The sequence below is a fragment of the Nerophis lumbriciformis genome, linkage group LG06 (assembly GCF_033978685.3).
Source record: "Nerophis lumbriciformis linkage group LG06, RoL_Nlum_v2.1, whole genome shotgun sequence".
Taxonomy (NCBI): Eukaryota; Metazoa; Chordata; class Actinopteri; order Syngnathiformes; family Syngnathidae; genus Nerophis; species Nerophis lumbriciformis.
Genome location: NC_084553.2, coordinates 9080842 through 9107808, shown reverse-complemented (window position 1 = coordinate 9107808; position 26967 = coordinate 9080842). Strand labels below are relative to the sequence as shown.

General features: G+C 42.1%; 1 protein-coding gene across 3 annotated transcripts in view; it reads right to left on the bottom strand.

The window, feature by feature from the left end:
- Positions 1-26272, bottom strand: part of ntrk3b (neurotrophic tyrosine kinase, receptor, type 3b) — a 656085-nt gene extending 629813 nt beyond the window's left edge. For all 3 annotated transcript variants that reach the window (XM_061963693.1, XM_061963694.1, XM_061963695.1), the window contains exon 1: positions 25797-26272. In XM_061963693.1, coding sequence (XP_061819677.1) covers positions 25797-26053 — 257 coding nt within the window. In that variant the 5' untranslated portion in view covers positions 26054-26272. The remainder of the gene's footprint in view (positions 1-25796) is intronic.
- Positions 26273-26967: the final 695 nt, after the last annotated feature.

Sequence of the window (26967 nt, the reverse complement as noted above, 5' to 3'; positions counted from 1 at the left end):
CCAAGACACCCAACCCCTAACCAAGACACCAAACCCCAACTGCCAAGACACCCAACCCCTAACCAAGACACCAAACCCCTAATTGCCAAGACACTCAACCCCTAACCAAGAAATCAAACCCATAACTGCCAAGGCACACAACCCCTAACCAAGAAATCAAACCCCTAACTGCCAAGACACCAAAGCCCTGACCAAGACACCAAACCCTAATTGCCAAGATACCCAACCCCTATCCAAGACACCAAACCCATAATTGCCAAGACACCCAACCCCTAACTAAGACGCCAAAAACCCTAACTGCCAAGACACCCAACCCCTAACCAAGACACCAAACCCCTAACTGCCACGACACCCAACCCCTAACCAAGACACCAAACACCTAATTGCTAAGACACCCAACCCCTAAAAAAGACACCAAACCCCTAACTGCCAAGACACCCAACCCCTAAAAAAGACACCAAACCCCTAACTGCCAAGACCCCAACCCCTAACCAAGACACCAAACCCCTAATTGCCAAGACACCCAACCCCTAACCAAGACACCAAACCCCTAATTGCAAGACACCAGCTCCTAACCAAGACACCAAACCCATAATCGCCAAAACACACAACCCCTAACCAAGACACCAAACCCCTAATTGCCAAGACACCCAACCCCTAAACAAGACACCAAACCCATAATTGCCAAGACACCCAACCCCTAACCAAGAAACCAAACCCCTAATTGCCAAGACACACAACCCCTAACCAAGACACCAAACCCCTAACTGCCACGACACCCAACCCCTAAAAAAGACACCAAACCCCTAACTGCCAAGACCCCAACCCCTAACAAAGACACCAAACCCCTAATTGCCAAGACAACCAACCCCTAACCAAGACATCAAACCCCTAATTGCCAAGACACCAAAGCCCTAACCAAGACACCAAACCCTAATTGCCAAGACATCCAACCCCTAACCAAGACACCAAACCCATAATTGCCACGACACCCAACCCCTAACTAAGACGCCAAAACCCTAACTGCCACGACACCCAACCCCTAACCAAGACACCAAACCCCTATTTGCCAAGACACCCAACTCCTAACCAAGACACCAAACCCCTAATTGCCAAGACACCCAACCCCTAACCAAGATACCAAACCACTAATTTCAAAGACAGCCAACCCCTAACCAAGACACCAAACCCATAATTGCCAAGACACCCAACCCCTAACCAAGACACCAAACTCTAATTGCCAAGACACCCAACTCCTAACCAAGACACCAAATCCCTAATTGCCAAGACACTCAACCCCTAACCAAGAAATCAAACCCCTAACTGCCAAGACACCAAAGCCCTAACCAATACACCAAACCCCTAATTTCCAAGACACTCAACCCCTAACCAAGAAATCAAACCCCTAACTGCCAAGACACACAACCCCTAACCAAGACACCAAACCCCTAATTGCCAAGACACCTAAGCCCTAACCAAGACACCAAACCCTAATTGCCAATATACCCAACCCCTAACCAAGACACCAAACCCATAATTGCCAAGACGCCCAACCCCTAACCAAGACACCAAACCCTAATTGCCAAGACACCCAACCCCTAACCAAGACACCAAACCCCTAATTGCCAAGACACTCAACCCCTAACCAAGAAATCAAACCCCTAACTGCCAAGACACACAACCCCTAACCAAGACACCAAACCCCTAATTGCCAAGACACCAAAGCCCTAACCAAGACACCAAACCCTAATTGCCAAGATACCCAACCCCTATCCAAGACACCAAACCCATAATTGCCAAGACACCCAACCCCTAACCAAGACACCAAACCCATAATTGCCAAGACCCCAACCCCTAACCAAGACACCAAACCCATAATTGCCAAGACGCCCAACCCCTAACCAAGACACCAAACCCTAATTGCCAAGACACCCAACCCCTAACCAAGACACCAAACCCCTAATTGCCAAGACACTCAACCCCTAACCAAGAAATCAAACCCCTAACTGCCAAGACACACAACCCCTAACCAAGACACCAAACCCCTAATTGCCAAGACACACAACCCCTAACTAAGACGCCAAACCCCTAACTGCCAAGACACCCAACCCCTAAAAAAGACACCAAACCCCTAACTGCCAAGACACCCAACCCCTAACCAAGACACCAAACCCATAATTGCCAAGACCCCAACCCCTAACCAAGACACCAAACCCTTAATTGCCAAGATACCCAAACCCTAACTAAGACACCAAAACCAGTATTGCCAAGACGCCCAACCCCTAACCAAGACACCAAACCCTAATTGCCAAGACACCCAACCCCTAACCAAGACACCAAACCCTAATTGCCAAGACACCCAACTCCTAACCAAGACACCAAACCCCTAATTGCCAAGACACTCAACCCCTAACCAAGAAATCAAACCCCTAACTGCCAAGACACACAACCCCTAACCAAGACACCAAACCCCTAATTGCCAAGACACCCAACCCCTATCCAAGACACCAAACCCTAATTGCCAATATACCCAACCCCTAACCAAGACACCAAACCCATAATTGCCAAGACACCCAACCCCTAACCAATACACCAAACCCCTAATTTCCAAGACACTCAACCCCTAACCAAGAAATCAAACCCCCAACTGCCAAGACACACAACCCCTAACCAAGACACCAAACCCCTAATTGCCAAGACACCTAAGCCCTAACCAAGACACCAAACCCTAATTGCCAATATACCCAACCCCTAACCAAGACACCAAACCCATAATTGCCAAGACACCCAACCCCTAACCAATACACCAAACCCATAATTGCCAAGACACCCAACCCCTAACTAAGATGCCAAAAACCCTAACTGCCAAAGCACCCAACCCCTAACCAAGACACCAAACCCCAACTGCCACGACACCCAACCCCTAACCAAGACACCAAACACCTAATTGCCAAGACACCCAACCCCTAAACAAGACACCAAACCCCTAACTGCCAAGACACCCAACCCCTAACCAAGACACCAAACCCCTAATTGCAAGACACCAGCTCCTAACCAAGACACCAAACCCATAATTGCCAATACACACAACCCCTAACCAAGACACCAAACCCATAATTGCCAAGACACCCAACCCCTAAACAAGACACCAAACCCATAATTGCCAAGACACCCAACCCCTAACCAAGACACCAAACCCCTAATTGCCAAGACACCCAACTCCTAACCAAGACACCAAACCCCTAATTGCCAAGACACCCAACTCCTAACCAAGACACCAAAACCATAATTGCCAAGACACCCAACCCCTAATTGCTCCAGATGGATTGTAGTTAGCGCCTTGTATGGCAGCTTCCGCCATCAACGTTGCGCAATTCATTGTTCTAAATGTGCAATGACAATAAAAGCCCATTCTAAGAACAGAGTTATAACAGGTTGATGCTCGTGAGCCATAGTCAATCTAGATCCCCTTGTGGTGGTGCATTGACAAAACCTTAAAACTTGTGTTATTTAGTGTCACCTATTTGACTCCTAGACACCTTCTGTGCCTCCACTCATGACAACCATGCCAAGAAATGTTTAGTTCGCCCGAGGACCACTTAAAATCTGCATGGATTTTTGTATCTAAAGTTTGATTCTAGTGAGCCTGTACTCAATGTGGAAACCAACTCGCATGTCCATCCATTGCCGTGATGCTAGGTCCACGTGCATTTACAAAACCTTAAATTGTTTTTTTATTTAGTGCCAAATATACCTGAATCGAGTTTGACATTAGTCAGGTCAACATCCTATGACAAGTTGAGTGAAGTTTGAGTACTAGAAAGGGACAAAAATTGGCTAATAATGTCGACTTCTGTGCGAAACGTCCATCTCGTTCTTGAAACAACATAGATTCTGGTCACTTTTTGTGCCTTTACCCATGACAAACATGCCTAGAAAAGTTCAGTTCTTTGGGGACCACCTTGAATCTGAAAGGCATCTTTGCATCAGAAACAGAGTTTTGACAGATTGAGTCTCGAAAGCCCTTACTCAATCTAAAAACTGCAGTCAAACGTCCACCCTTTTCCGCGATGCATCGTCCACATGCATTTACAAAACCTTAAGACCTTTTTTATTTAGTATCCCCTATTCGGCGAGTATACCTGATTCGAGTTTCACAGTCAGGTCAACATCCTATGACAAGTCGAGTGAAGTTCGAGTACTAGAAAGGGTCAAAAATGGACTGAAAATGTCCACTTCTGTACAAAACGTCCATCTTGTCCTTGTAACAAATGGAGTATTGTAATTTATTGTGCCCCTACCCATGAAAAAAATGCCTAGAAATGTTCAGTTCTTTGGGAACCACCTTAAGTCTGAAAGGTATATTTTTATCAGAAACAGAGTTATGACAGTTTGAGTCTAGGAAGCCCTTACTCAATCTAGTAACCGCAGTCAAACGTCCATCCTTTTTCCACGTTGCATCGCCCATGCGTATTTACAAAACCTTAAGACCTTTTTTATTTAGTATCCCCTATTCGGCGAGTATACCTGATTCGAGTTTCACAGTCAGGTCAACAACCTATGACAAGTCGAGTGAAGTTCGAGTACTAGAAAGGGTCAAAAATGGACTGAAAATGTCCACTTCTGTGCAAAACGTCCATCTTGTCCTTGTAACAAATGGAGTATTGTAATTTGTTGTGCCTCTACCCATGAAAAAAATGCCTAGAAATGTTCAGTTCTTTGGGAACCACCTTAAGTCCGAAAGGCATATTTTTATCAGAAACAGAGTTATGACAGTTTGAGTCTCGGAAGCCCTTACTCAATCTAGAAACCGCAGTCAAACGTCCATCCTTTTTCCACGTTGCATTGCCCATGCCTATTTACAAAACCTTAAGACCTTTTTTAATTAGTATCCCCTATTCGGCTAGTATACCTGATTAGAGTTTGGCAGTCAGGTCAACATCCTATGACAAGCCGAGTGAAGTTCGAGTACTAGAAAGGGTCTAAAATGGACTGAAAATGTCCACTTCTGTGCAAAACGTCCATCTTGTCCTTGTAACAAATGGAGTATTGTAATTTGTTGTGCCTCTACCCATGGAAAGAATGCCTAGAAATGTTCAGTTCTTTGGGAACCACCTGAAGTCTGAAGGGCATATTTTTATCAGAAACAGAGTTATGACAGTTTGAGTCTCGGAAGCCCTTACTCAATCTAGAAACCGCAGTCAAATGTCCATCCTTTTTCCACGTTGCATCGCCCATGCGTATTTACAAAACCTTAAGACCTTTTTTATTTAGTATCCCCTATTCGGCGAGTATACCTGATTCGAGTTTCACAGTCAGGTCAACATCCTATGACAAGTGGAGTGAAGTTCGAGTACTAGAAAGGGTCAAAAATGGACTGAAAATGTCCACTTCTGTGCAAAACGTCCATCTTGTCCTTGTAACAAATGGAGTATTGTAATTTATTGTGCCTCTACCCATGAAAAAAATGCCTAGAAATGTTCAGTTCTTTGGGAACCACCTTTAGTCCGAAAGGCATATTTTTATCAGAAACAGAGTTATGACAGTTTGAGTCTAGGAAGCCCTTACTCAATCTAGAAACCGCAGTCAAACGTCCATCCTTTTTCCACGTTGCATCGCCCACGCTTATTTACAAAACCTTAAGACCTTTTTTATTTAGTATCCCCTATTCGGCGAGTATACCTGATTAGAGTTTCACAGTCAGATCAACATCCTATGACAAGTTGAGTGAAGTTCGAGTACTAGAAAGGGTCAAAAATGGACTGAAAATGTCCACTTCTGTGCAAAACGTCCATCTTGTCCTTGTAACAAATGGAGTATTGTAATTTTTTGTGCCTCTACTCATGAAAAAAATGCCTAGAAATGTTCAGTTCTTTGGGAACCACCTTAAGTCTGAAGGGCATATTTTTTATCAGAAACAGAGTTATGACAGATTGAGTCTTGAAAGCCCTTACTCAATCTAGAAACCGCAGTCAAACGTCCATCCTTTTTCCACGTTGCATCGCCCATGCGTATTTACAAAACCTTAAGACCTTTTTTATTTAGTATCCCCTATTCCGCGAGTATACCTGATTAGAGTTTCACATTCAGATCAACATCCTATGACAAGTCGAGTGAAGTTCGAGTACTAGAAAGGGTCAAAAATGGACTGAAAATGTCCACTTTTGTGCAAAACGTCCATCTTGTCCTTGTAACAAATGGAATATTGTAATTTTTTGTGCCCCTACCCATGAAACAAATGCCTAGAAATGTTCAGTTCTTTGGGAACCACCTTAAGTCTGAAGGGTATATTTTTATCAGAAACAGAGTTATGACAGTTTGAGTCTAGGAAGCCTTTACTCAATCTAGAAACCGCAGTCAAACGTCCATCCTTTTTCCACGTTGCATCGCCCATGCGTATTTACAAAACCTTAAGACCTTTTTTATTTAGTATCCCCTATTCGGCGAGTATACCTGATTCGAGTTTCACAGTCAGGTCAACATCCTATGACAAGTCGAGTGAAGTTCGAGTACTAGAAAGGGTCAAAAATGGGCTGAAAATGTCCACTTCTGTGCAAAACGTCCATCTTGTCCTTGTAACAAATAGAGTATTGTAATTTGTTGTGCCTCTACCCATGAAAAAAATGCCTAGAAATGTTCAGTTCTTTGGGAACCACCTTAAGTCTGAAGGGCATATTTTTATCAGAAACAGAGTTATGACAGTTTGAGTCTAGGAAGCCCTTACTCAATCTAGAAACCGCAGTCAAACGTCCACCCTTTTCCGCGATGCATCGTCCACACGCATTTACAAAACCTTAAGACCTTTTTTATTTAGTATCCCCTATTCGGCGAGTATACCTGATTCGAGTTTCACAGTCAGGTCAACATCCTATGACAAGTCGAGTGAAGTTCGAGTACTAGAAAGGGTCAAAAATGGACTGAAAATGTCCACTTCTGTGCAAAACGTCCATCTTGTCCTTGTAACAAATGGAGTATTGTAATTTGTTGTGCCCCTACCCATGAAAAAAATGCCTAGAAATGTTCAGTTCTTTGGGAACCACCTTAAGTCCAAAAGGCATATTTTTATCAGAAAAAGAGTTATGACAGTTTGAGTCTAGGAAGCCCTTACTCAATCTAGAAACCGCAGTCAAACGTCCATCCTTTTTCCACGTTGCATCGCCCATGCGTATTTACAAAACCTTAAGACCTTTTTTATTTAGTATCCCCTATTCGGCGAGTATACCTGATTCGCGTTTCACAGTCAGGTCAACATCCTATGACAAGTCGAGTGAAGTTCGAGTACTAGAAAGGGTCAAAAATGGACTGAAAATGTCCACTTCTGTGCAAAACGTCCATCTTGTCCTTGTAACAAATGGAGTATTGTAATTTTTTGTGCCCCTACCCATGAAAAAAATGCCTAGAAATGTTCAGTTCTTTGGGAACCACCTTAAGTCTGAAAGGCATATTTTTATCAGAAACAGAGTTATGACAGTTTGAGTCTTGAAAGCCCTTACTCAATCTAGAAACCGCAGTCAAACATCCATCCTTTTTCCACGTTGCATCGCCCATGCGTTTTTACAAAATCTTAAGACCTTTTTTATTTAGTATCCCCTATTCGGCGAGTATACCTGATTAGAGTTTGGCAGTCTGGTCAACGTCCTATGAGCTGTGTGAAGTTCGAGTACTAGAAAGGGTCAAAAATGGACTGAAAATGTCCACTTCCGTACAAAACGTCCATCTTGTCCTTGTACCAAATGGAGTATTGTAATTTGTTGTGCCTCTACCCATGAAAAAAATGCATAGAAATGTTCAGTTCTTTGGGAACCACCTTAAGTCTGAAACGTATATTTTTATCAGAAACAGAGTTATGACAGTTTGAGTCTAGGAAGCCCTTACTCAATCTAGAAACCGCAGTCAAACATCCATCCTTTTTCCACGTTGCATCGCCCATGCGTATTTACAAAACCTAAAGATCTTTTTTATTTAGTATCCCCTATTCGGCGAGTATACCTGATTAGAGTTCGGCAGTCTGGTCAACGTCCTATGACAAGTCGAGTGAAGTTCGAGTACTAGAAAGGGTCAAAAATGGACTGAAAATGTCCACTGCTGTGCAAAACGTCCATCTTGTCCTTGTAACAAATGGAGTATTGTAATTTGTTGTGCCCCTACCCATGAAACAAATGCCTAGAAATGTTCAGTTCTTTGGGAACCACCTTAAGTCTGAAAGGCATATTTTTATCAGAAACACAGTTATGACAGTTTGAGTCTTGAAAGCCCTTACTCAATCTAGAAACCGCAGTCAAACATCCATCCTTTTTCCACGTTGCATCGCCCATGCGTTTTTACAAAACCTTAAGACCTTTTTTATTTAGTATCCCCTATTCGGCGAGTATACCTGATTAGAGTTTGGCAGTCTGGTCAACGTCCTATGACAAGCTGTGTGAAGTTCGAGTACTAGAAAGGGTCAAAAATGGACTGAAAATGTCCACTTCCGTACAAAACGTCCATCTTGTCCTTGTACCAAATGGAGTATTGTAATTTGTTGTGCCTCTACCCATGAAAAAAATGCATAGAAATGTTCAGTTCTTTGGGAACCACCTTAAGTCTGAAGGGCATATTTTTATCAGAAACAGAGTTATGACAGATTGAGTCTTGAAAGCCCTTACTCAATCTAGAAACCGCAGTCAAATGTCCATCCTTTTTCCACGTTGCATCGCCCATGCGTATTTACAAAACCTTAAGACCTTTTTTATTTAGTATCCCCTATTCGGCGAGTATACCTGATTCGAGTTTCACAGTCAGGTCAACATCCTATGACAAGTCGAGTGAAGTTCGAGTACTAGAAAGGGTCAAAAATGGGCTGAAAATGTCCACTTCTGTGCAAAACGTCCATCTTGTCCTTGTAACAAATAGAGTATTGTAATTTGTTGTGCCTCTACCCATGAAAAAAATGCCTAGAAATGTTCAGTTCTTTGGGAACCACCTTAAGTCCGAAAGGCATATTTTTATCAGAAACAGAGTTATGACAGGTTGAGTCTTGAAAGCCCTTAATCCATCTAGAAACCGCAGTCAAACGTCCATCCTTTTTTCCACGTTGCATCGCCCATGCGTATTTACAAAACCTTAAGACCTTTTTTATTTAGTATCCTCTATTTGGCGAGTATACCTGATTCGAGTTTCACAGTCAGGTCAACATCCTATGACAAGTCGAGTGAAGTTCGAGTACTAGAAAGGGTCAAAAATGGACTGAAAATGTCCACTTCTGTGCAAAACGTCCATCGTGTCCTTGTAACAAATGGAGTATTGTAATTTTTTGTGCCTCTACCCATGAAAAAAATGCCTAGAAATGTTCAGTTCTTTGGGAACCACTTTAAGTCTGAAGGGCATATTTTTATCAGAAACAGAGTTATGACAGTTTGAGTCTAGGAAGCCCTTACTCAATCTAGAAACCGCAGTCAAATGTCCATCCTTTTTCCACGTTGCATCGCCCATGCGTATTTACAAAACCTTAAGACCTTTTTTATTTAGTATCCCCTATTCGGCGAGTATACCTGATTAGAGTTTCACAGTCAGGTCAACATCCTATGACAAGTCGAGTGAAGTTCGAGTACTAGAAAGGGTAAAAAATGGACTGAAAATGTCCATTTCTGTGCAAAACGTCCATCTTGTCCTTGTAACAAATGGAGTATTGTAATTTATTGTGCCTCTACCCATGAAAAAAATGCCTAGAAATGTTCAGTTCTTTGGGAACCACCTCAAGTCTGAAAGGCATATTTTTATCAGAAACAGAGTTATGACAGTTTGAGTCTTGAAAGCCCTTACTCAATCTAGAAACCGCAGTCAAACATCCATCCTTTTTCCACGTTGCATCGCCCATGCGTATTTACAAAACCTTAAGATCTTTTTTTATTTAGTATCCCCTATTCGGCTAGTATACCTGATTAGAGTTTGGCAGTCTGGTCAACGTCCTATGACAAGTCGAGTGAAGTTCGAGTACTAGAAAGGGTCAAAAATGGACTGAAAATGTCCACTTCTGTGCAAAACGTCCATCTTGTCCTTGTAACAAATGGAGTATAGTAATTTGTTGTGCCTCTACCCATGAAAAAAATGCCTAGAAATGTTCAGTTCTTTGGGAACCACCTTAAGTCCAAAAGGCATATTTTTATCAGAAACAGAGTTATGACAGTTTGAGTCTGGGAAGCCCTTACTCAATCTAGAAACCGCAGTCAAACGTCCATCCTTTTTCCACGTTGCATCGCCCATGCGTATTTACAAAATCTTAAGACCTTTTTTAATTAGTATCCCCTATTCGGCTAGTATACCTGATTAGAGTTTGGCAGTCTGGTCAACGTCCTATGACAAGCCGAGTGAAGCTCGAGTACTAGAAAGGGTCAAAAATGGACTGAAAATGTCCACTTTTGTGCAAAACGTCCATCTTGTCCTTGTAACAAATGGAGTATTGTAAAGTTTTGTGCCTCTACCCATGAAAAAAATGCCTAGAAATGTTCAGTTTTTTGGGAACCACCTAAAGTCCAAAGGGCATATTTTTATCAGAAACAGAGTTATGACAGTTTGAGTCTAGGAAGCCCTTACTCAATCTAGAAACCGCAGTCAAACGTCCATCCTTTTTCCACGTTGCATCGCCCATGCGTATTTACAAAACCTTAAGACCTTTTTAATTTAGTATCCCCTATTCGGCGAGTATACCTGATTCGAGTTTCACAGTCAGGTCAACATCCTATGACAAGTCGAGTGAAGTTCGAGTACTAGAAAGGATCAAAAATGGACTGAAAATGTCCACTTCTGTGCAAAACGTCCATCGTGTCCTTGTAACAAATGGAGTATTGTAATTTTTAGTGCCTCTACCCATGAAAAAAATGCCTAGAAATGTTCAGTTCTTTGGGAACCACCTTAAGTCTGAAGGGCATATTTTTATCAGAAACAGAGTTATGACAGTTTGAGTCTAGGAAGCCCTTACTCAATCTAGAAACCGCAGTCAAACGTCCATCCTTTTTCCACGTTGCATCGCCCATGCGTATTTACAAAACCTTAAGACCTTTTTTAATTAGTATCCCCTATTCAGCGAGTATACCTGATTAGAGTTTGGCAGTCTGGTCAACATCCCATGACAAGCCGAGTGAAGTTCGAGTACTAGAAAGGGTCAAAAATGGACTGAAAATGTCCACTTCTGTGCAAAACGACCATCTTGTCCTTGTAACAAATGGAGTATTGTAATTTGTTGTGCCTCTACCCATGAAGAAAATGCCTAGAAATGTTCAGTTCTTTGGGAACCACCTTAAGTCCGAAAGGCATATTTTTATCAGAAACAGAGTTATGACAGTTTGAGTCTAGGAAGCCCTTATTCTATCTAGGAACCGCAGTCAAACGTCCATCCTTTTTCCACGTTGCATCGCCCATGTGTATTTACAAAACCTTAAGACCTTTTTTATTTAGTATCCCCTATTCGGCGAGTATACCTGATTCGAGTTTCACAGTCAGGTCAACATCTTAAGACAAGTCGAGTGAAGTTCGAGTACTAGAAAAGGTAAAAAATTGACTGAAAATGTCCACTTCTGTGCAAAACGTCCATCTTGTCCTTGTAACAAATGGAGTATTGTAATTTGTTGTGCCTCTACCCATGAAAAAAATGCCTAGAAATGTTCAGTTCTTTGGGAACCACCTTAAGTCTGAAAGGCATATTTTCATCAGAAACAGAGTTTTGACAGTTTTAGTCTAGGAAGCCCTTACTCAATCTAGAAACCGCAGTCAAACGTCCATCCTTTTTCCACGTTGCATCGCCCACGCTTATTTACAAAACCTTAAGACCTTTTTTTATTTAGTATCCCCTATTCGGCGAGTATACCTGATTAGAGTTTCACATTCAGATCAACATCCTATGACAAGTCGAGTGAAGTTCGAGTACTAGAAAGGGTCAAAAATGGACTGAAAATGTCCACTTCTGTGCAAAACGTCCATCTTGTCCTTGTAACAAATGGAGTATTGTAATTTTTTGTGCCCCTACCCATGAAAAAAATGCCTAGAAATGTTCAGTTCTTTGGGAACCACCTTAAGTCTGAAGGGCATATTTTTATCAGAAACAGAGTTATGACAGTTTGAGTCTAGGAAGCCCTTACTCAATCTAGAAACCGCAGTCAAACGTCCATCCGTTTTCCACGTTGCATCGCCCACGCGTATTTACAAAACCTTAAGACCTTTTTTATTTAGTATCCCCTATTTGGCGAGTATACGTGATTTGAGTTTCACAGTCAGGTCAACATCTTATGACAAGTCGAGTGAAGTTCGAGTACTAGAAAGGGTCAAAAATGGACTGAAAATGTCCACTTCTGTGCAAAACGTCCATCTTGTCCTTGTAACAAATGGAGTATTGTAATTTGTTGTGCCCCTACCCATGAAAAAAATGCCTAGAAATGTTCAGTTCTTTGGGAACCACCTTAAGTCTGAAGGGCATATTTTTATCAGAAACAGAGATATGACAGTTTTAGTCTAGGAAGCCCTTACTCAATCTAGAAACCGCAGTCAAACGTCCATCCTTTTGCCACGTTGCATCGCCCACGCGTATTTACAAAACCTTAAGACCTTTTTTATTTAGTATCCCCTATTCGGCCAGTATACGTGATTCGAGTTTCACAGTCAGGTCAACATCCTATGACAAGTCGAGTGAAGTTCGAGTACTAGAAAGGGTCAAAAATGGACTGAAAATGTCCACTTCTGTGCAAAACGTCCATCTTGTCCTTGTAACAAATGGAGTATTGTAATTTTTTGTGCCTCTACTCATGAAAAAAATGCCTAGAAATGTTCAGTTCTTTGGGAACCACCTTAAGTCTGAAGGGCATATTTTTATCAGAAACAGAGTTATGACAGATTGAGTCTTGAAAGCCCTTACTCAATCTAGAAACCGCAGTCAAACGTCCATCCTTTTTCCACGTTGCATCGCCCATGCGTATTTACAAAACCTTAAGACCTTTTTAATTTAGTATCCCCTATTCGGCGAGTATACCTGATTCGAGTTTCACAGTCAGGTCAACATCCTATGACAAGTCGAGTGAAGTTCGAGTACTAGAAAGGGTCAAAAATGGACTGAAAATGTCCACTTCTGTGCAAAACGTCCATCTTGTCCTTGTAACAAATGGAGTATTGTAATTTTTTGTGCCCCTACCCATGAAAAAAATGCCTAGAAATGTTCAGTTCTTTGGGAACCACCTTAAGTCCGAAGGGCATATTTTTATCAGAAACAGAGTTATGACAGTTTGAGTCTAGGAAGCCCTTACTCAATCTAGAAACCGCAGTCAAACGTCCATCCTTTTTCCACGTTGCATCGCCCATGCGTATTTACAAAACCTTAAGACCTTTTTTATTTAGTATCCCCTATTCGGCGAGTATACCTGATTTGAGTTTCACAGACAGGTCAACATCCTATGACAAGTCGAGTGAAGTTCGAGTACTAGAAAGGGTCACAAATGGACTGAAAATGTCCACTTCTGTGCAAAACGTCCATCTTGTCCTTGTAACAAATGGAGTATTGTAATTTGTTGTGCCTCTACCCATGAAAAAAATGCCTAGAAATGTTCAGTTCTTTGGAGCCACCTTAAGTCTGAAGGGCATATTTTTATCAGAAACAGAGTTATGACAGTTTGAGTCTAGGAAGCCCTTACTCAATCTAGAAACCGCAGTCAAACATCCATCCGTTTTCCACGTTGCATCGCCCATGCGTATTCACAAAACCTTAAGATCTTTTTTATTTAGTATCCCCTATTCGGCAAGTATACCTGATTAGAGTTTGGCAGTCTGGTCAACGTCCTATGACAAGTCGAGTGAAGTTCGAGTACTAGAAACGGTCAAAAATGGACTGAAAATGTCCACTGCTGTGCAAAACGTCCATCTTGTCCTTGTACCAAATGGAGTATTGTAATTTGTTGTGCCTCTACCCATGAAAAAAATGCATACAAATGTTCAGTTCTTTGGGAACCACCTTAAGTCTGAAGGGCATATTTTTATCAGAAACAGAGTTATGACAGATTGAGTCTTGAAAGCCCTTACTCAATCTAGAAACCGCAGTCAAATGTCCATCCTTTTTCCACGTTGCATCGCCCATGCGTATTTACAAAACCTTAAGACCTTTTTTATTTAGTATCCCCTATTCGGCAAGTATACCTGATTAGAGTTTGGCAGTCTGGTCAACATCCTATGACAAGCCGAGTGAAGTTCGAGTACTAGAAAGGGTAAAAAATGGACTGAAAATGTCCACTTCTGTGCAAAACGTCCATCTTGTCCTTGTAACAAATGGAGTATTGTAATTTGTTGTGCCTCTACCCATGGAAAGAATGCCTAGAAATGTTCAGTTCTTTGGGAACCACCTGAAGTCTGAAGGGCATATTTTTATCAGAAACAGAGTTATGACAGTTTGAGTCTAGGAAGCCCTTACTCAATCTAGAAACCGCAGTCAAACGTCCATCCTTTTTCCACGTTGCATCGCCCATGCGTATTGACAAAACCTTAAGACCTTTTTTATTTAGTATCCCCTATTCGGCGAGTATACCTGATAAGAGTTTGGCAGTCTGGTCAACATCCTATGACAAGTCGAGTGAAGTTCGAGTACTAGAAAGGGTCAAAAATGGACTGAAAATGTCCACTTCTGTGCAAAACGTCCATTTTGTCCTTGTAACAAATGGAGTATTGTAATTTATTGTGCCTCTACCCCTGAAAAAAATGCCTAGAAATGTTCAGTTCTTTGGGAACCACCTTAAGTCTGAAGGGCATATTTTTATCAGAAACAGAGTTATGACAGATTGAGTCTTGAAAGCCCTTACTCAATCTAGAAACCGCAGTCAAACGTCCATCCTTTTTCCACGTTGCATCGCCCATGCGTATTTACAAAACCTTAAGACCTTTTTTATTTAGTATCCCCTATTCGGCTAGTATACCTGATTAGAGTTTGGCAGTCTGGTCAACATCCTATGACAAGCCGAGTGAAGTTCGAGTACTAGAAAGGGTCAAAAATGGACTGAAAATGTCCACTTCTGTGCAAAACGTCCATCTTGTCCTTGTAACAAATGGAGTATTGTAATTTGTTGTGCCTCTACCCATGAAAAAAATGCCTAGAAATGTTCAGTTCTTTGGGAACCACCTTAAGTCCGAAAGGCATATTTTTATCAGAAACAGAGTTATGACAGTTTGAGTCTAAGAAGCCCTTACTCAATCTAGAAACCGCAGTCAAACGTCCATCCTTTTTCCACGTTGCATCGCCCATGCGTATTTACAAAACCTTAAGACCTTTTTTAATTAGTATCCCCTATTCGGCGAGTATACCTGATTCGAGTTTCACAGTCAGGTCAACATCCTATGACAAGCCGAGTGAAGTTCGAGTACTAGAAAGGGTCAAAAATGGACTGAAAATGTCCACTTCCGTGCAAAACGTCCATCTTGTTCTTGTAACAACATGGATTCTTGTCACTTTTTGTGCCTCTACTCATGACAAACATGCCTAGAAATGTTGAGTCAGTCACTCAAAATCTGAAATGGATATTTGCATCAGAAACAGAGTTAACACAGTTTGATTCTAGTGAGAACAGAAACAGAGATTCTAGTGAGCCCTTACTCAATCTAGAAACCGCAGTCAAATGTCCATCCTTTGGTGTGATGCTCCACCCACACGCATTTACAAACTCTTAAAACCTTTTCTATTTAGGGTCGCCTATTCGGCTGGGGTACCTGATTCCAGTTCGATATCTTTCAAGTCAACATCCTATGACAAATCAAATGAAGAGCCAAAAATGGGCTAACAATGTCGACTTACGTGCAAAATGTCCATTTTGTTCTTGTAACAACATAGATTCTTGTCACTTTTGGTGCCTCTACTCATGATTGACATGAGTGCCAGATTTTAAGTCAGTAGAAGGCACCATATAAAAACAGAAACTGAGTTAAAAGGGGAACATTATCACCAGACCTATGTAAGCGTCAATATATACCTTGATGTTGCAGAAAAAAGACCATATTGTCAGGCTTGTCCCTGACAGTTTGACTGTGTTTTAGTTTTTTCTCTGCGTTTGTCTTAGTTTTCTGTCAGCGCTTTTATTTTGTCTTTATTTCCTACTTGTCTCCCTGAGTGCTGTGTCCCCTCAGCTGTGGCTGATTGGCACCTGGCCACACCTGGTGTCAATCAGCCAGCTGCTATTTAAACCCGCCTTCTCCTCCAGTCAGTGCTGGATTATTGTCATTGTCATTGTCATTACTACCTGTCTTAACACTTGTCGTTGTAGCTCTGTCTACTTTTGTTTCACTCTGCTCATGTCCTAGTTCCTTCGTGTCACAGCAAGTGTTTTTGTTTCTTGTCCAAAGTTAGCCTCTGTGCTATTTTAGTTCATAACCAAGTTTGTTCTCCGCCTTGTGGGCGCCTTTTGTTGTTACCCTTTTGTTTGTTGTTTTGCCTTAGTGTTTAATTAAATCATGTTTTCCCGCACAATGCCTTCCACCTTCTCTGCATCTTGGGGTTTGTCACCTACAAACTCTGACATAATAATCCAGCCTAGTACGAACCTCGCGGAGATTTCAATGGCGGAGAGGCTTAACAAAGCGCTAGAATTGATGGCTAAATCGAGGAAAAGCTTTGCCTCGTTTTGCAATCCCTCCCACCCATCCCTGTCCTATGTTGGCTTCTCGGGGGACGTCTGGGATCCGTCCCTTGAGGGGGGGGGGGCTATGAGTGGCTGTGCAGCTAGGGAGGCACAGCTACTTCTCGCCCCAGTGGGTCTGCAAAAGACGGCGCCATCATCTCAAGTGGGTGTGCAACAAACGCCACCATCATTTCCGGTGGGCCGGCAGACGCCACCATCATCTCCGGTGGGTCTGCAACCTACGGCGCTACCGTGCACTCCGGTGGGCCAGCAGAGGGCACCACCACCATGCACTCCGGTGGGCCGGCAGATGCCACCATGCACTCCGGTGCATGGTGGAAAAGAGTGTGGATGAGGGTATGTCTACAGAATATATTAATTGATGAAAACTGGGCTGTCTGCACTCTCAAAGTGCATGTTGTTGCCAAATGTATTTCATATGCTGTAAACCTAGTTCATAGTTGTTAGTTTCCTTTAATGCCAAACAAACACATACCAATCGTTGGTTAGAAGGCGATCGCCGAATTCGTCCTCGCTTTCTCCCGTGTCGCTGGCTGTCGTGTCGCTTTCGTCGGTTTCGCTTGCATACGGTTCAAACCGATATGGCTCAATAGCTTCAGTTTCTTCTTCAATTTCGTTTTCGCTACCTGCCTCCACACTACAACCATCCGTTTCAATACATGCGTAATCTGTTGAATCGATTAAGCCGCTGAAATCCGAGTCTGAATCCGAGCTAATGTTGCTGTTCTATGCGCCATGTTTGTTTGTGTTGGCATCACTATGTGACGTCACAGGAAAATGGACGGGTGTATATAACGATGGTTAAAATCAGGCACTTTTTTTAGGGATATTGCGTGATGGGTAACATTCTGAAAAAAAACTTCGAAAAATAAAATAAGCCACTGGGAACTGATTTTTAATGGTTTTAACCCTTCTGAAATTGTGATAATGTTCCCCTTTAAGACAGTTTAATGCTCTAAAGTCCGTAGTCAGCCTCAAAAACAGGAGCCATGGTCCGACAATTTACATCGGCAAAACGGCCAAAAAACTTTGGAATTTATCATCACCTACTACCACTTCATCCAGTTCAAGTATATCAAATAGCAATCAGGTCAATACCCGCAGTTAGTCTTGAAGAAAGTCAAATTCTCATCCCCAGCAGCTGAACTTTCTTGTGCTGGTACTCGTGCTACACTTTCTTTCAATTCATGGGGTTAGAACCTGGATTATTACAGAGTTGCTCATAAAAATACCACCGGGAAGAAGATGCAATGGAGATTTGTTAAGTTTTGGGGTATAAGAAAGGTGGTTCTCTTTATCCAAGAATAGCAACAATGAACTCAAAATAATGATACTAAGAACAAACATCAGCAGGGGAGGCGCTAATTGGAAGGTGCAAAAACAAACAACCTGCCTGACACTTCGTGGTGTTTTTTTTTTTTTGCTTCAAGTGTAACATCCAAGCCCTCATCTTGTACTCAAACGGATGCCTCTTACTAGGAATGAAAAAATGACTACAATCAGGACTGGGTACTTTTCTTTCGGCCGTTTTAGTCCTTTTTCATCTCCAAAAAAGCCGCCCATCATCTTGTGTTCCTCTTGTTATGAAGCAAATAGGCGGCTTTTTTTTGGTGGAGAGGAGCGAGGACAGGGCGTCCTGCGTGCGGTGCGTCCTCGAATCAGGCAGAGTGCCCCGCGTCTCTGCGCATACTGATGACGGCCACGAGTCTTCCTCTCGGTGCTCATTGCCTCGTCAATGAGCATCGTGTCGCTCTGCCTTAATTAGGGATGAGAACGTGAAGCAACGTACTTGGTCGATCATCACAAGCGTTAACGATCCTCTATGAATTATTTCCTAACACCGTACATATCAATTTTTGATCACAGGTATGCTCAATAAAGCCTGTTTTTCCTTGACCCAATGAAGTAGTTCTTTGAGCAGTTGGCCCAGATGCGAAAAACTTCTGCAATTTTGAACAAAATCAGAGTTTAGTCTTGGACTTCAAAGATTCCATTTTGTACAAGCCTTGTTTTAATGAAAGCCAAAGAAAACAACAGAGATGAAAGACCGGAGGACCTAAATATGTCCCTAATCAAAGGGCCACCGAAAGAGCCAAAGAATGTGAAGCAACGTACTTGGTCGATTGTCACAAGCGTTAACGATCCCCTATGAATTATTTCCTAACGGCGTACATATACATTTTAGATCACAGGTATGCTAAATAAAGCCTGTTTTTCTGAACTAAAACCTTGAACCAATGAAGAAGTTCTTTCAGCAGTTTTCACAGATGCGGAAAAAACTATTTTTAAATTTGAACGAAGTCAGAGTTCAGTTTTCGACATCAGAGATTCCATTTTGTACAAGCCTTGTTTTAATGTAAAACAAAGAAAACAACAGAGATGAAAGTCCGGAAAACCTAAACATGTTCTTAATCAAAGGGCCACTGACTCCAAGAATGTGAAGCAACGTACTTGGTCGATCGTCACAAGCGTTTATGATCCTCAATGAATTATTTCGTAACGCCGTACATGTAAATTTTTGATCACAGGTATCCTTAATAAAGCCTGTTTTTCTGAGCTAAAACATTGACCCAATGAAGTAATTGTTTGAGCAGTTTGCCCAGATGCGGAAAAACTGAAATTTGAACAAAGTCAAAGTTCTGTCTTCGACTTCAAAGATTCCATTTTGTACAAGCCTTGTTTTAATGAAAAACAAAGAAAACAACAGAGATGAAAGTCCGGAAAACCTAAACATGTTCTTAATCAAAGGGCCACTGAATAACTCCAAGAATGTGAAGCAACGTACTTGGTCGATCGTCACAAGCGTTTATGATCCTCAATGAATTATTTCGTAATGCCGTACATGTAAATTTTTGATCACAGGTATCCTTAATAAAGCCTGTTTTTCTGAGCTAAAACATTGACCCAATGAAGTAATTGTTTGAGCAGTTTGCCCAAATGCGGAAAAACTGAAATTTGAACAAAGTCAAAGTTCTGTCTTCAACTTCAAAGATTCCATTTTGTACAAGCCTTGTTTTTAATGAAAAACAAAGGCAATAACAGAGATGAAAGGCCGGAGGACCTAAATATGTTCCTAATCAAAGGGCCACCGAAAGAGCCAAAGAATGTGAAGCAACGTACTTGGTCGATTGTCACAAGCGTTAACGATCCTCTATGAATTATTTCCTAACGGCGTACATATAAATTTTAGATCACAGGTATGCTAAATAAAGCCTGTTTTTCTGTACTAAAACCTTGACCCAATGAAGTAGTTCTTTCAGCAGTTTTCCCAGATGCGGAAAAACGATTTTTAAATTTGAACGAAGTCAGAGTTCAGTCTTCGACATCAGAGATTCCGTTTTGTACAAGCCTTGTTTTAATGAAAAACAAAGACAACAACAGAGGTGAAAAACCGGAGAACCTAAACATGTTCTTAATCAAAAGGCTACCGAAAGAGCTTAAGAATGTGAAGCAATGTACTTGGTCGATTGTCACAAGCCTTAACAATCCTCTATTAATTATTTCGTAATGTCGTACATATATATTTTTGATCACAGGTAAGCTCAATGAAGCCAGATTTTCTGAACTAAAACCTTGACCCATTGAAGTAGTTCTTTGAGCAGTTGGCCCAGATGCGAAAAAAACTGTTTTGAAATTTGAACAAAGTCAGAGATCAGTCTTTGACTTCAAATATTAAATTTTGTACAAGCTTTGTTTTAATGAAAAACAAAGAAAACAACAGAGATGAAAGACCGGAGGACCTAAACATGTTCCTAATCAAAGGGCCACCGAAAGAGCCAAAGAATGTGAAGCAACGTACTTGGTCGATTGTCATAAGCGTTAACGATCCTCTATGAATTATTTCCTAACGGCGTACATATACATTTTAGATCACAGGTATGCTAAATAAAGCCTGTTTTTCTGAACTAAAACCTTGACCCAATGAAGAAGTTCTTTCAGCAGTTTTCCCAGATGCGGAAAAACGTTCTTTAAATTTGAACGAAGTCAGAGTTCAGTCTTCGACATCAGAGATTCCATTTTGTACAAGCCTTGTTTTAATGAAAAACAAAGACAACAACAGAGGTGAAAAACCGGAGAACCTAAACATGTTCCTAATCAAAGGGCCACTGAAACAGCCAAAGAATGTGAAGCAACGTTATTTGAGCAGTTTGCCCAGATGCGGAAAAACTGTTTTGAAATTTGAACAAAGTCAGAGTTCTGTCTTCAACTTCAGAGATTCTCTCCGGTATGGAACCTAATTAGTTCAGGCTCTGCTACCTAAGTGGGTGGTAATCAAAAAGTAAATGTAAAGTATTATTTGGACCCCCATTTTAGGAGGGGAGAGTCCTCCCAGATTATTTAGTTCTAAGGCTGTCTAAATAATGAGAGGAGACTAGAATTAAATATTAAAAAATTATATTTTACAAAAAGGACTAAATACAAAGCATTGTGATGCCGGCACTGGAGAGACAGAACCAAGCTATCTCAAGGTCGGAGCAAACATTCTCCTGCACTTTCCCTCCAGGCTGGTACTTCATGGTGTCATTAAACTGGAGAAAACAATATACATTATGAGTGGATGGATAATAAAACTCATCATGTGTGCATCTAATTTAGCAGAACATATTCTCCTCCATCATACATGTTGCATTATTATATTTAGCTTAGGTGCACATGACGAGACGACTGCTGGAGCATCATAAATGCGTCATTAGCCTGGCGCGGGGTCAGTCGGATTAGAAGTTCTACTTCAAAAGAAAGAAAAAAGTGCAAAAGACTGAAAATATAAACATAAGATTAACATTACAAAAGTAGAGCGTCCATTGTGTATTTTTCATGAATAAAATAGGTTTAGTTTTAGCACATTCTCACAACTACATAGGCATTTAACAACATCGACAATGCACACAACGCATGTGACTCATCACAATTAAACCAAAGGTGTAGCGTTATCGCCCTCTACTGGTCAAAATTTAGCGCTACACGTATTAAACGAGCCTTGATCGGCCAGAGTTACTCTCGGACAAAAAAACACAAATATCCCAATGTCACTGCAAAACAAACTAAATATCTATAAATTTATAAAGTCGACGTACAAATGTTTGACCAAGTTTCGTGATAAAGCTTAGACGTGTCCGGAACAGTTTCCGCCGATTAAAAAGGTCCGACAGGAAACAATGACTGGAGCACTAGAAAATTCATACTTTGTTATCCAGTCGTTAATAAAAGTCAGATTTTCGCCATTTATTTACATTTTTTGGAGTCAGTGTTCTTCTACTCACCTAACTGACCCTTCATTGCACACAACGAATGTGACTCATCACAATTAAACCTCAGGTGTAGCGTTATCGCCCTCTACTGGTCAAAATTTAGCGCTACATGTAGTAAACGAACCTTGGCCGCCCAGAGTTACTCTCGGACAAAAAAATACAAACATCACGATGTCAGCAATTTCACTGCAAAATAAACTAAAAATCAATACATTTATAAAGTCGGCTTACAAATGTTTGACCAAGTTTCGTGATGAAGCTTACGGTGTCCGCCGGTTTTAAAAGGTCCGACAGGATACAACGACTGGAGCACTAGAAAATTCATACTTTGTTATCCAGTCGTTAATAAAAGTCAGACTTTCGCCATTTATTTAGATTTTTTGGAGTCAGTCTTCTTCTACTCACCTAACTGACCCTTCATTGCGACACAACAAATGTGACTCATCACAATTAAATCTAAAATGTAGCGTTATCGCCCTCTACTGGTCAAATTTTTTTGTTATCCAGTCATTAATAAAAGTCAGATTTTCGCCATTTATTTAAATTTTTTTGGAGTCAGTCTTCTTCTACTCACCTAACTGACCCTTCATTGCGACACAACAAATGTGACTCATCACAATTAAATCTAAAATGTAGCGTTATCGCCCTCTACTGGTCAAAATTTTTTGTTATCCAGTCGTTAATAAAAGTCAGATTTTCGCCATTTATTTACATTTTTTGGAGTCAGTGTTCTTTTACTCACCCAACTGACCCTTCATTGCACACAACAAATGTGACTCATCACAATTAAATCTAAAATGTAGCGTTATCGCCCTCTACTGGTCAAATTTTTTTGTTATCCAGTCATTAATAAAAGTCAGATTTTCGCCATTTATTTAAATTTTTTTGGAGTCAGTCTTCTTCTACTCACCTAACTGACCCTTCATTGCGACACAACAAATGTGACTCATCACAATTAAATCTAAAATGTAGCGTTATCGCCCTCTACTGGTCAAAATTTTTTGTTATCCGGTCGTTAATAAAAGTCAGATTTTCGCCATTTATTTACATTTTTTGGAGTCAGTGTTCTTTTACTCACCCAACTGACCCTTCATTGCACACAACAAATGTGACTCATCACAATTAAACCTACGGTGTAGCGTTATTGCAGCCACGCTTCCGTCAGTCTACCCCAGGGCAGCTGTGGCTATGAAAGTAGCATACCACCACCAGGTGTGAACGAATGATGGGTTCTACATGTAAAGCGACTTTGGGTACTTAGAAAAGCGCTATATAAATCCCAGTTATTATTATTATTATTATTATTCATTGCACACAACAAATGTGACTCATCACAGTTAAACCTCATGTGTAGCGTTATCGCCCTCTACTGGTCAAAATTTAGCGCTACATGTATTAAACGAGCCTTGACCGACTTACAAATGTTTAACCAAGTTTCGTGATGAAGCTTACAGGTGTCTGGAACAGTGTCCGCCGATTAAAAAGGACTGACAGGAAACAACGACTGGACACTAGAAAATTCATACTTTGTTATCCTGTTGTTAATAAAAGTCAGATTTAAGCCATTTGTTTCTATTTTTTTGGAGTCAGTCTTCTTCTACTCACCCAACTGACCCTTCATTGCACACAACAAATGTGACTCATCACAATTAAACCTAAGGTGTAGCGTTATCGCCCTCTCCTGGTCAAAATGTTGCACTACGTGTATTAAACGAGCTTTGATCGCCCAGAGTTACTCTCGGACAAAACAAAAACAAACATCACGATGTCAGCAATTTCACTGCAAAACAAACTAAATATCTTTATACACAAAGTCGACTTACAAATGTTTGACCAAGTTTCGTGATGAAGCTTACGATGTCCGCCGATTAAAACGGTCCGACAGGAAACAACGACTGGAGCACTAGAAAATGCATACTTTGTTATCCAGTCGTTGACAAAAGTCAGATTTTCGCCATTTATTTACATTTTTTGGAGTCAGTCTTCTTCTACTCACCCAACTGACCCTTCATTGTGACACATACGCCTCGCTGTCGCCCCCCGTGGGGTGGCGGGAGTACTGCATGCACGACCAACCCTGGTTTAAATGGTGTCATCAAGCCTTTTCGGGCAGTTGAATAGGCCCGCTATAGGTGCACATGACGAGACGACTGCTGGAGCATCATAAATGTGCACACAACAAATGTGACTCATCACAATTAAACCTAAGGTGTAGCGTTATCGTTCTCTACTGGTCAAAATTTTGCACTACGTGTATTAAACGAGCTTTGATCGCCCAGAGTTACTCTCGGACAAAACAAAAACAAACATCACGATGTCAGCAATTTCACTGCAAAACAAACTAAATATCTTTATACACAAAGTTGACTTACAAATGTTTGACCAAGTTTCGTGATGAAGCATACGGTGTCCGCCGATTTAAAAGGTCCGACAGGAAACAACGACTGGAGCACTAGAAAATGCATACTTTGTTATCCAGTCGTTAATAAAAGTCAGATTTTCACCGTTAATTTAGATTTTTTGGAGTCAGTCTTCTTCTACTCACCCAACTGACCCTTCATTGCACACAACAAATGTGACTCATCACAATTAAACCTAAGGTGTAGCGTTATCACCCTCTACTGGTCAAAATTTAGCGCTACATGTATTAAACGAGCCTTGACCGACTTACAAATGTTTGACCAAGTTTCGTGATGAAGCTTACAGGTGTCTGGAACAGTGTCCGCCGATTAAAAAGGTCTGACAGGAAACAACGACCGGAGCACTAGAAAATGCATACTTTGTTATCCAATTGTCAGATTTTTGCCATTTATTTAGATTTTTTGGAGTCAGTCTTCTTCTACTCACCCAACTGACACATACGCCTCGCTGTTGCCCCCCCGTGGGGTGGCGGGAGTACTACATGCACGACCAACCCTAGTTTAAATGGTGTCATCAAGCCTTTTTGGGCTGTTCAATAGGCCCGCTGTAGGTGCACTGACGAGACGACTGCTGGAGCATCATAAATGCCTGTCGGATTAGAAGTTCTACTTCAAAAGAAAGAAATCAATTCTAATGACCGCACTACTTTTTTTTCCCTTTTCTAAAGAAAAACGCAAGCGGCAGCTGATGATGTAGCGGGGTGGACACGGAGGGAGATAAACGATGCTAACAGGTTGCCGCACAATGAATAAATCATTACGACCGGGGCTTGGAAGGTAGAAGGGGGGGGTCAGGGTAATCACTGAGGGTGCTGCTACCTTCATCTTCTCGCCATTCTTTTCTTTAATGCGCTTAAATCTGCAACCTCTTGACAACAAGAAAGGAAGAGAGAGAGAAACAAAAAAGAGGGTGGTTGATGGAGAAGGGAGCGGATGCGGGAGCAGGGTACCCTCTAGTGGCGTGGGAGGACAACAAGTTGTCATCACATATGATGAGCGTGTTAAACATGCATAAAAGGACTTTTTTTTTTTTTCGTCCTTAAGATATTAAATTGCAAAAAAAATAAAAAAATAAATTTAAAAAAAATAGATATTAAATTGCTGGTTGAATGAAATAAAAAAGTATAAATATTGGAGGATGATTTGAGTCAGGATGGAAAGAAAAAGAGTGCACACATAAGAATAAAAAAGGCTATTGGCGCATGAACACAACAAGTGCGTCCTTTTCCGCGCAAAAACACACGTCAAGTTTGTGCGTGTGCGTGTGCGCGTGTAACTAGTTGACCTCACTGCGCCATTTGTTTTCTGTTCCATTTGGCGCAATCTGCGCGCGCTCGCTCGCGCGCACGGATGCTGATGAGAGGCGCAGCATCCGAGCTGGAGGATAATGAGGATGATGATGAGGATGAGGAGGCCTGCTGAGGTGCAACTTTTAGGGACGAGAACTCCCCCCCCCCCCGCCCCCCACGCACGGGGGGGGAAAAAGTACTCACATGGACGTGATGTTCCTGCACAGCTCCGCCAGGTCCACGGTGCCGGTGCCGTTCGCGCCGCCGCCGCCGCCGTCCTGCACGGCGAGCAGCGGGAAGAAGCGGCCGCTGTGCGACTTATTGCAATAGATCTCCGTCTGTGAGCAGCTGCACGTCGGCGGGCAGTCCAGCATGGAGCCGAGGTGGTCCCGGAACAGGAGGATGAGCAGGAAGACAATCCTCCACCGGCAAATCCGCATCGAGTCGAGCCATAGATCCATGTCTGCTGCTCCCGCTGCAGGAGGAGAAGAAGATCCTGAAGGTCCTTGGAGGAGGAGGAGGAGGAGGAGGAGGAGGATGAGGATGGTGCGTGTGAACAGAGGATGCTCTGTGCGGTGTCCTTGCAACCCCCTCCCCTCACCTAATACCAAAAAAAAGAACACACTCCAAAAAAAAAAAAACAAGAAAAAAAAAAAATCACGAGCATCAAGTGGAATAAATCTCCCGTGCGTGGAAAAGGTGCATGGTGGCTTCCAGCGGGACCGGACTGCAAGCAGGGGGGTGGGGGGGATTGCCGTGCTCTCCTCTGCGCTCCTCGGCGGGGCTGGAGCAGGACGGACTGGCGCGCTGGATGGATGGATGATGGAGGAGAGAGAGAGGGAGAGAGAGAAAGAGAGAGAGAAGGGGGGGGATGCGAAGTTGGGGGCGTCAAGTCCCGCCCACCAGCTGCTGTCACACTGACACCTGCAGAAGCTGCATGCAGTCAAGTGTGATTACAGATCCACGCACGGAGGGGCTGCTGCTGCTGCTGCTGTGCGCACAAACACACCAGACACGCGTGGGGTGAGTCACAATAAAAAATTAAAAAAAATAGCAATGTATCATCCACGCAAACCGCGTCCTTACTTTACTCCTGTCTTCTCCACACACACAGGTGGACTAATCCAAGTATTGTGAAGCCACACATAATAATTCATACTTGCCAACCCTCCCGAATTTTCCGGGAAACTCCCGGAATTCAGCTGCCTCTCCCGAAAACCTCCCGGGACAAATATTCTCCCGAAAATCTCCCGATTTTCAGCCGGAGCTGGAAGCCGCGCCCCCTCCAGCTCCATGCGGACCTGAGTGAGGACAGCCTTTTTTTCATGACGGGAGGACAACAGGGTGACAAGAACTAAATCATCCAGACTAGAGA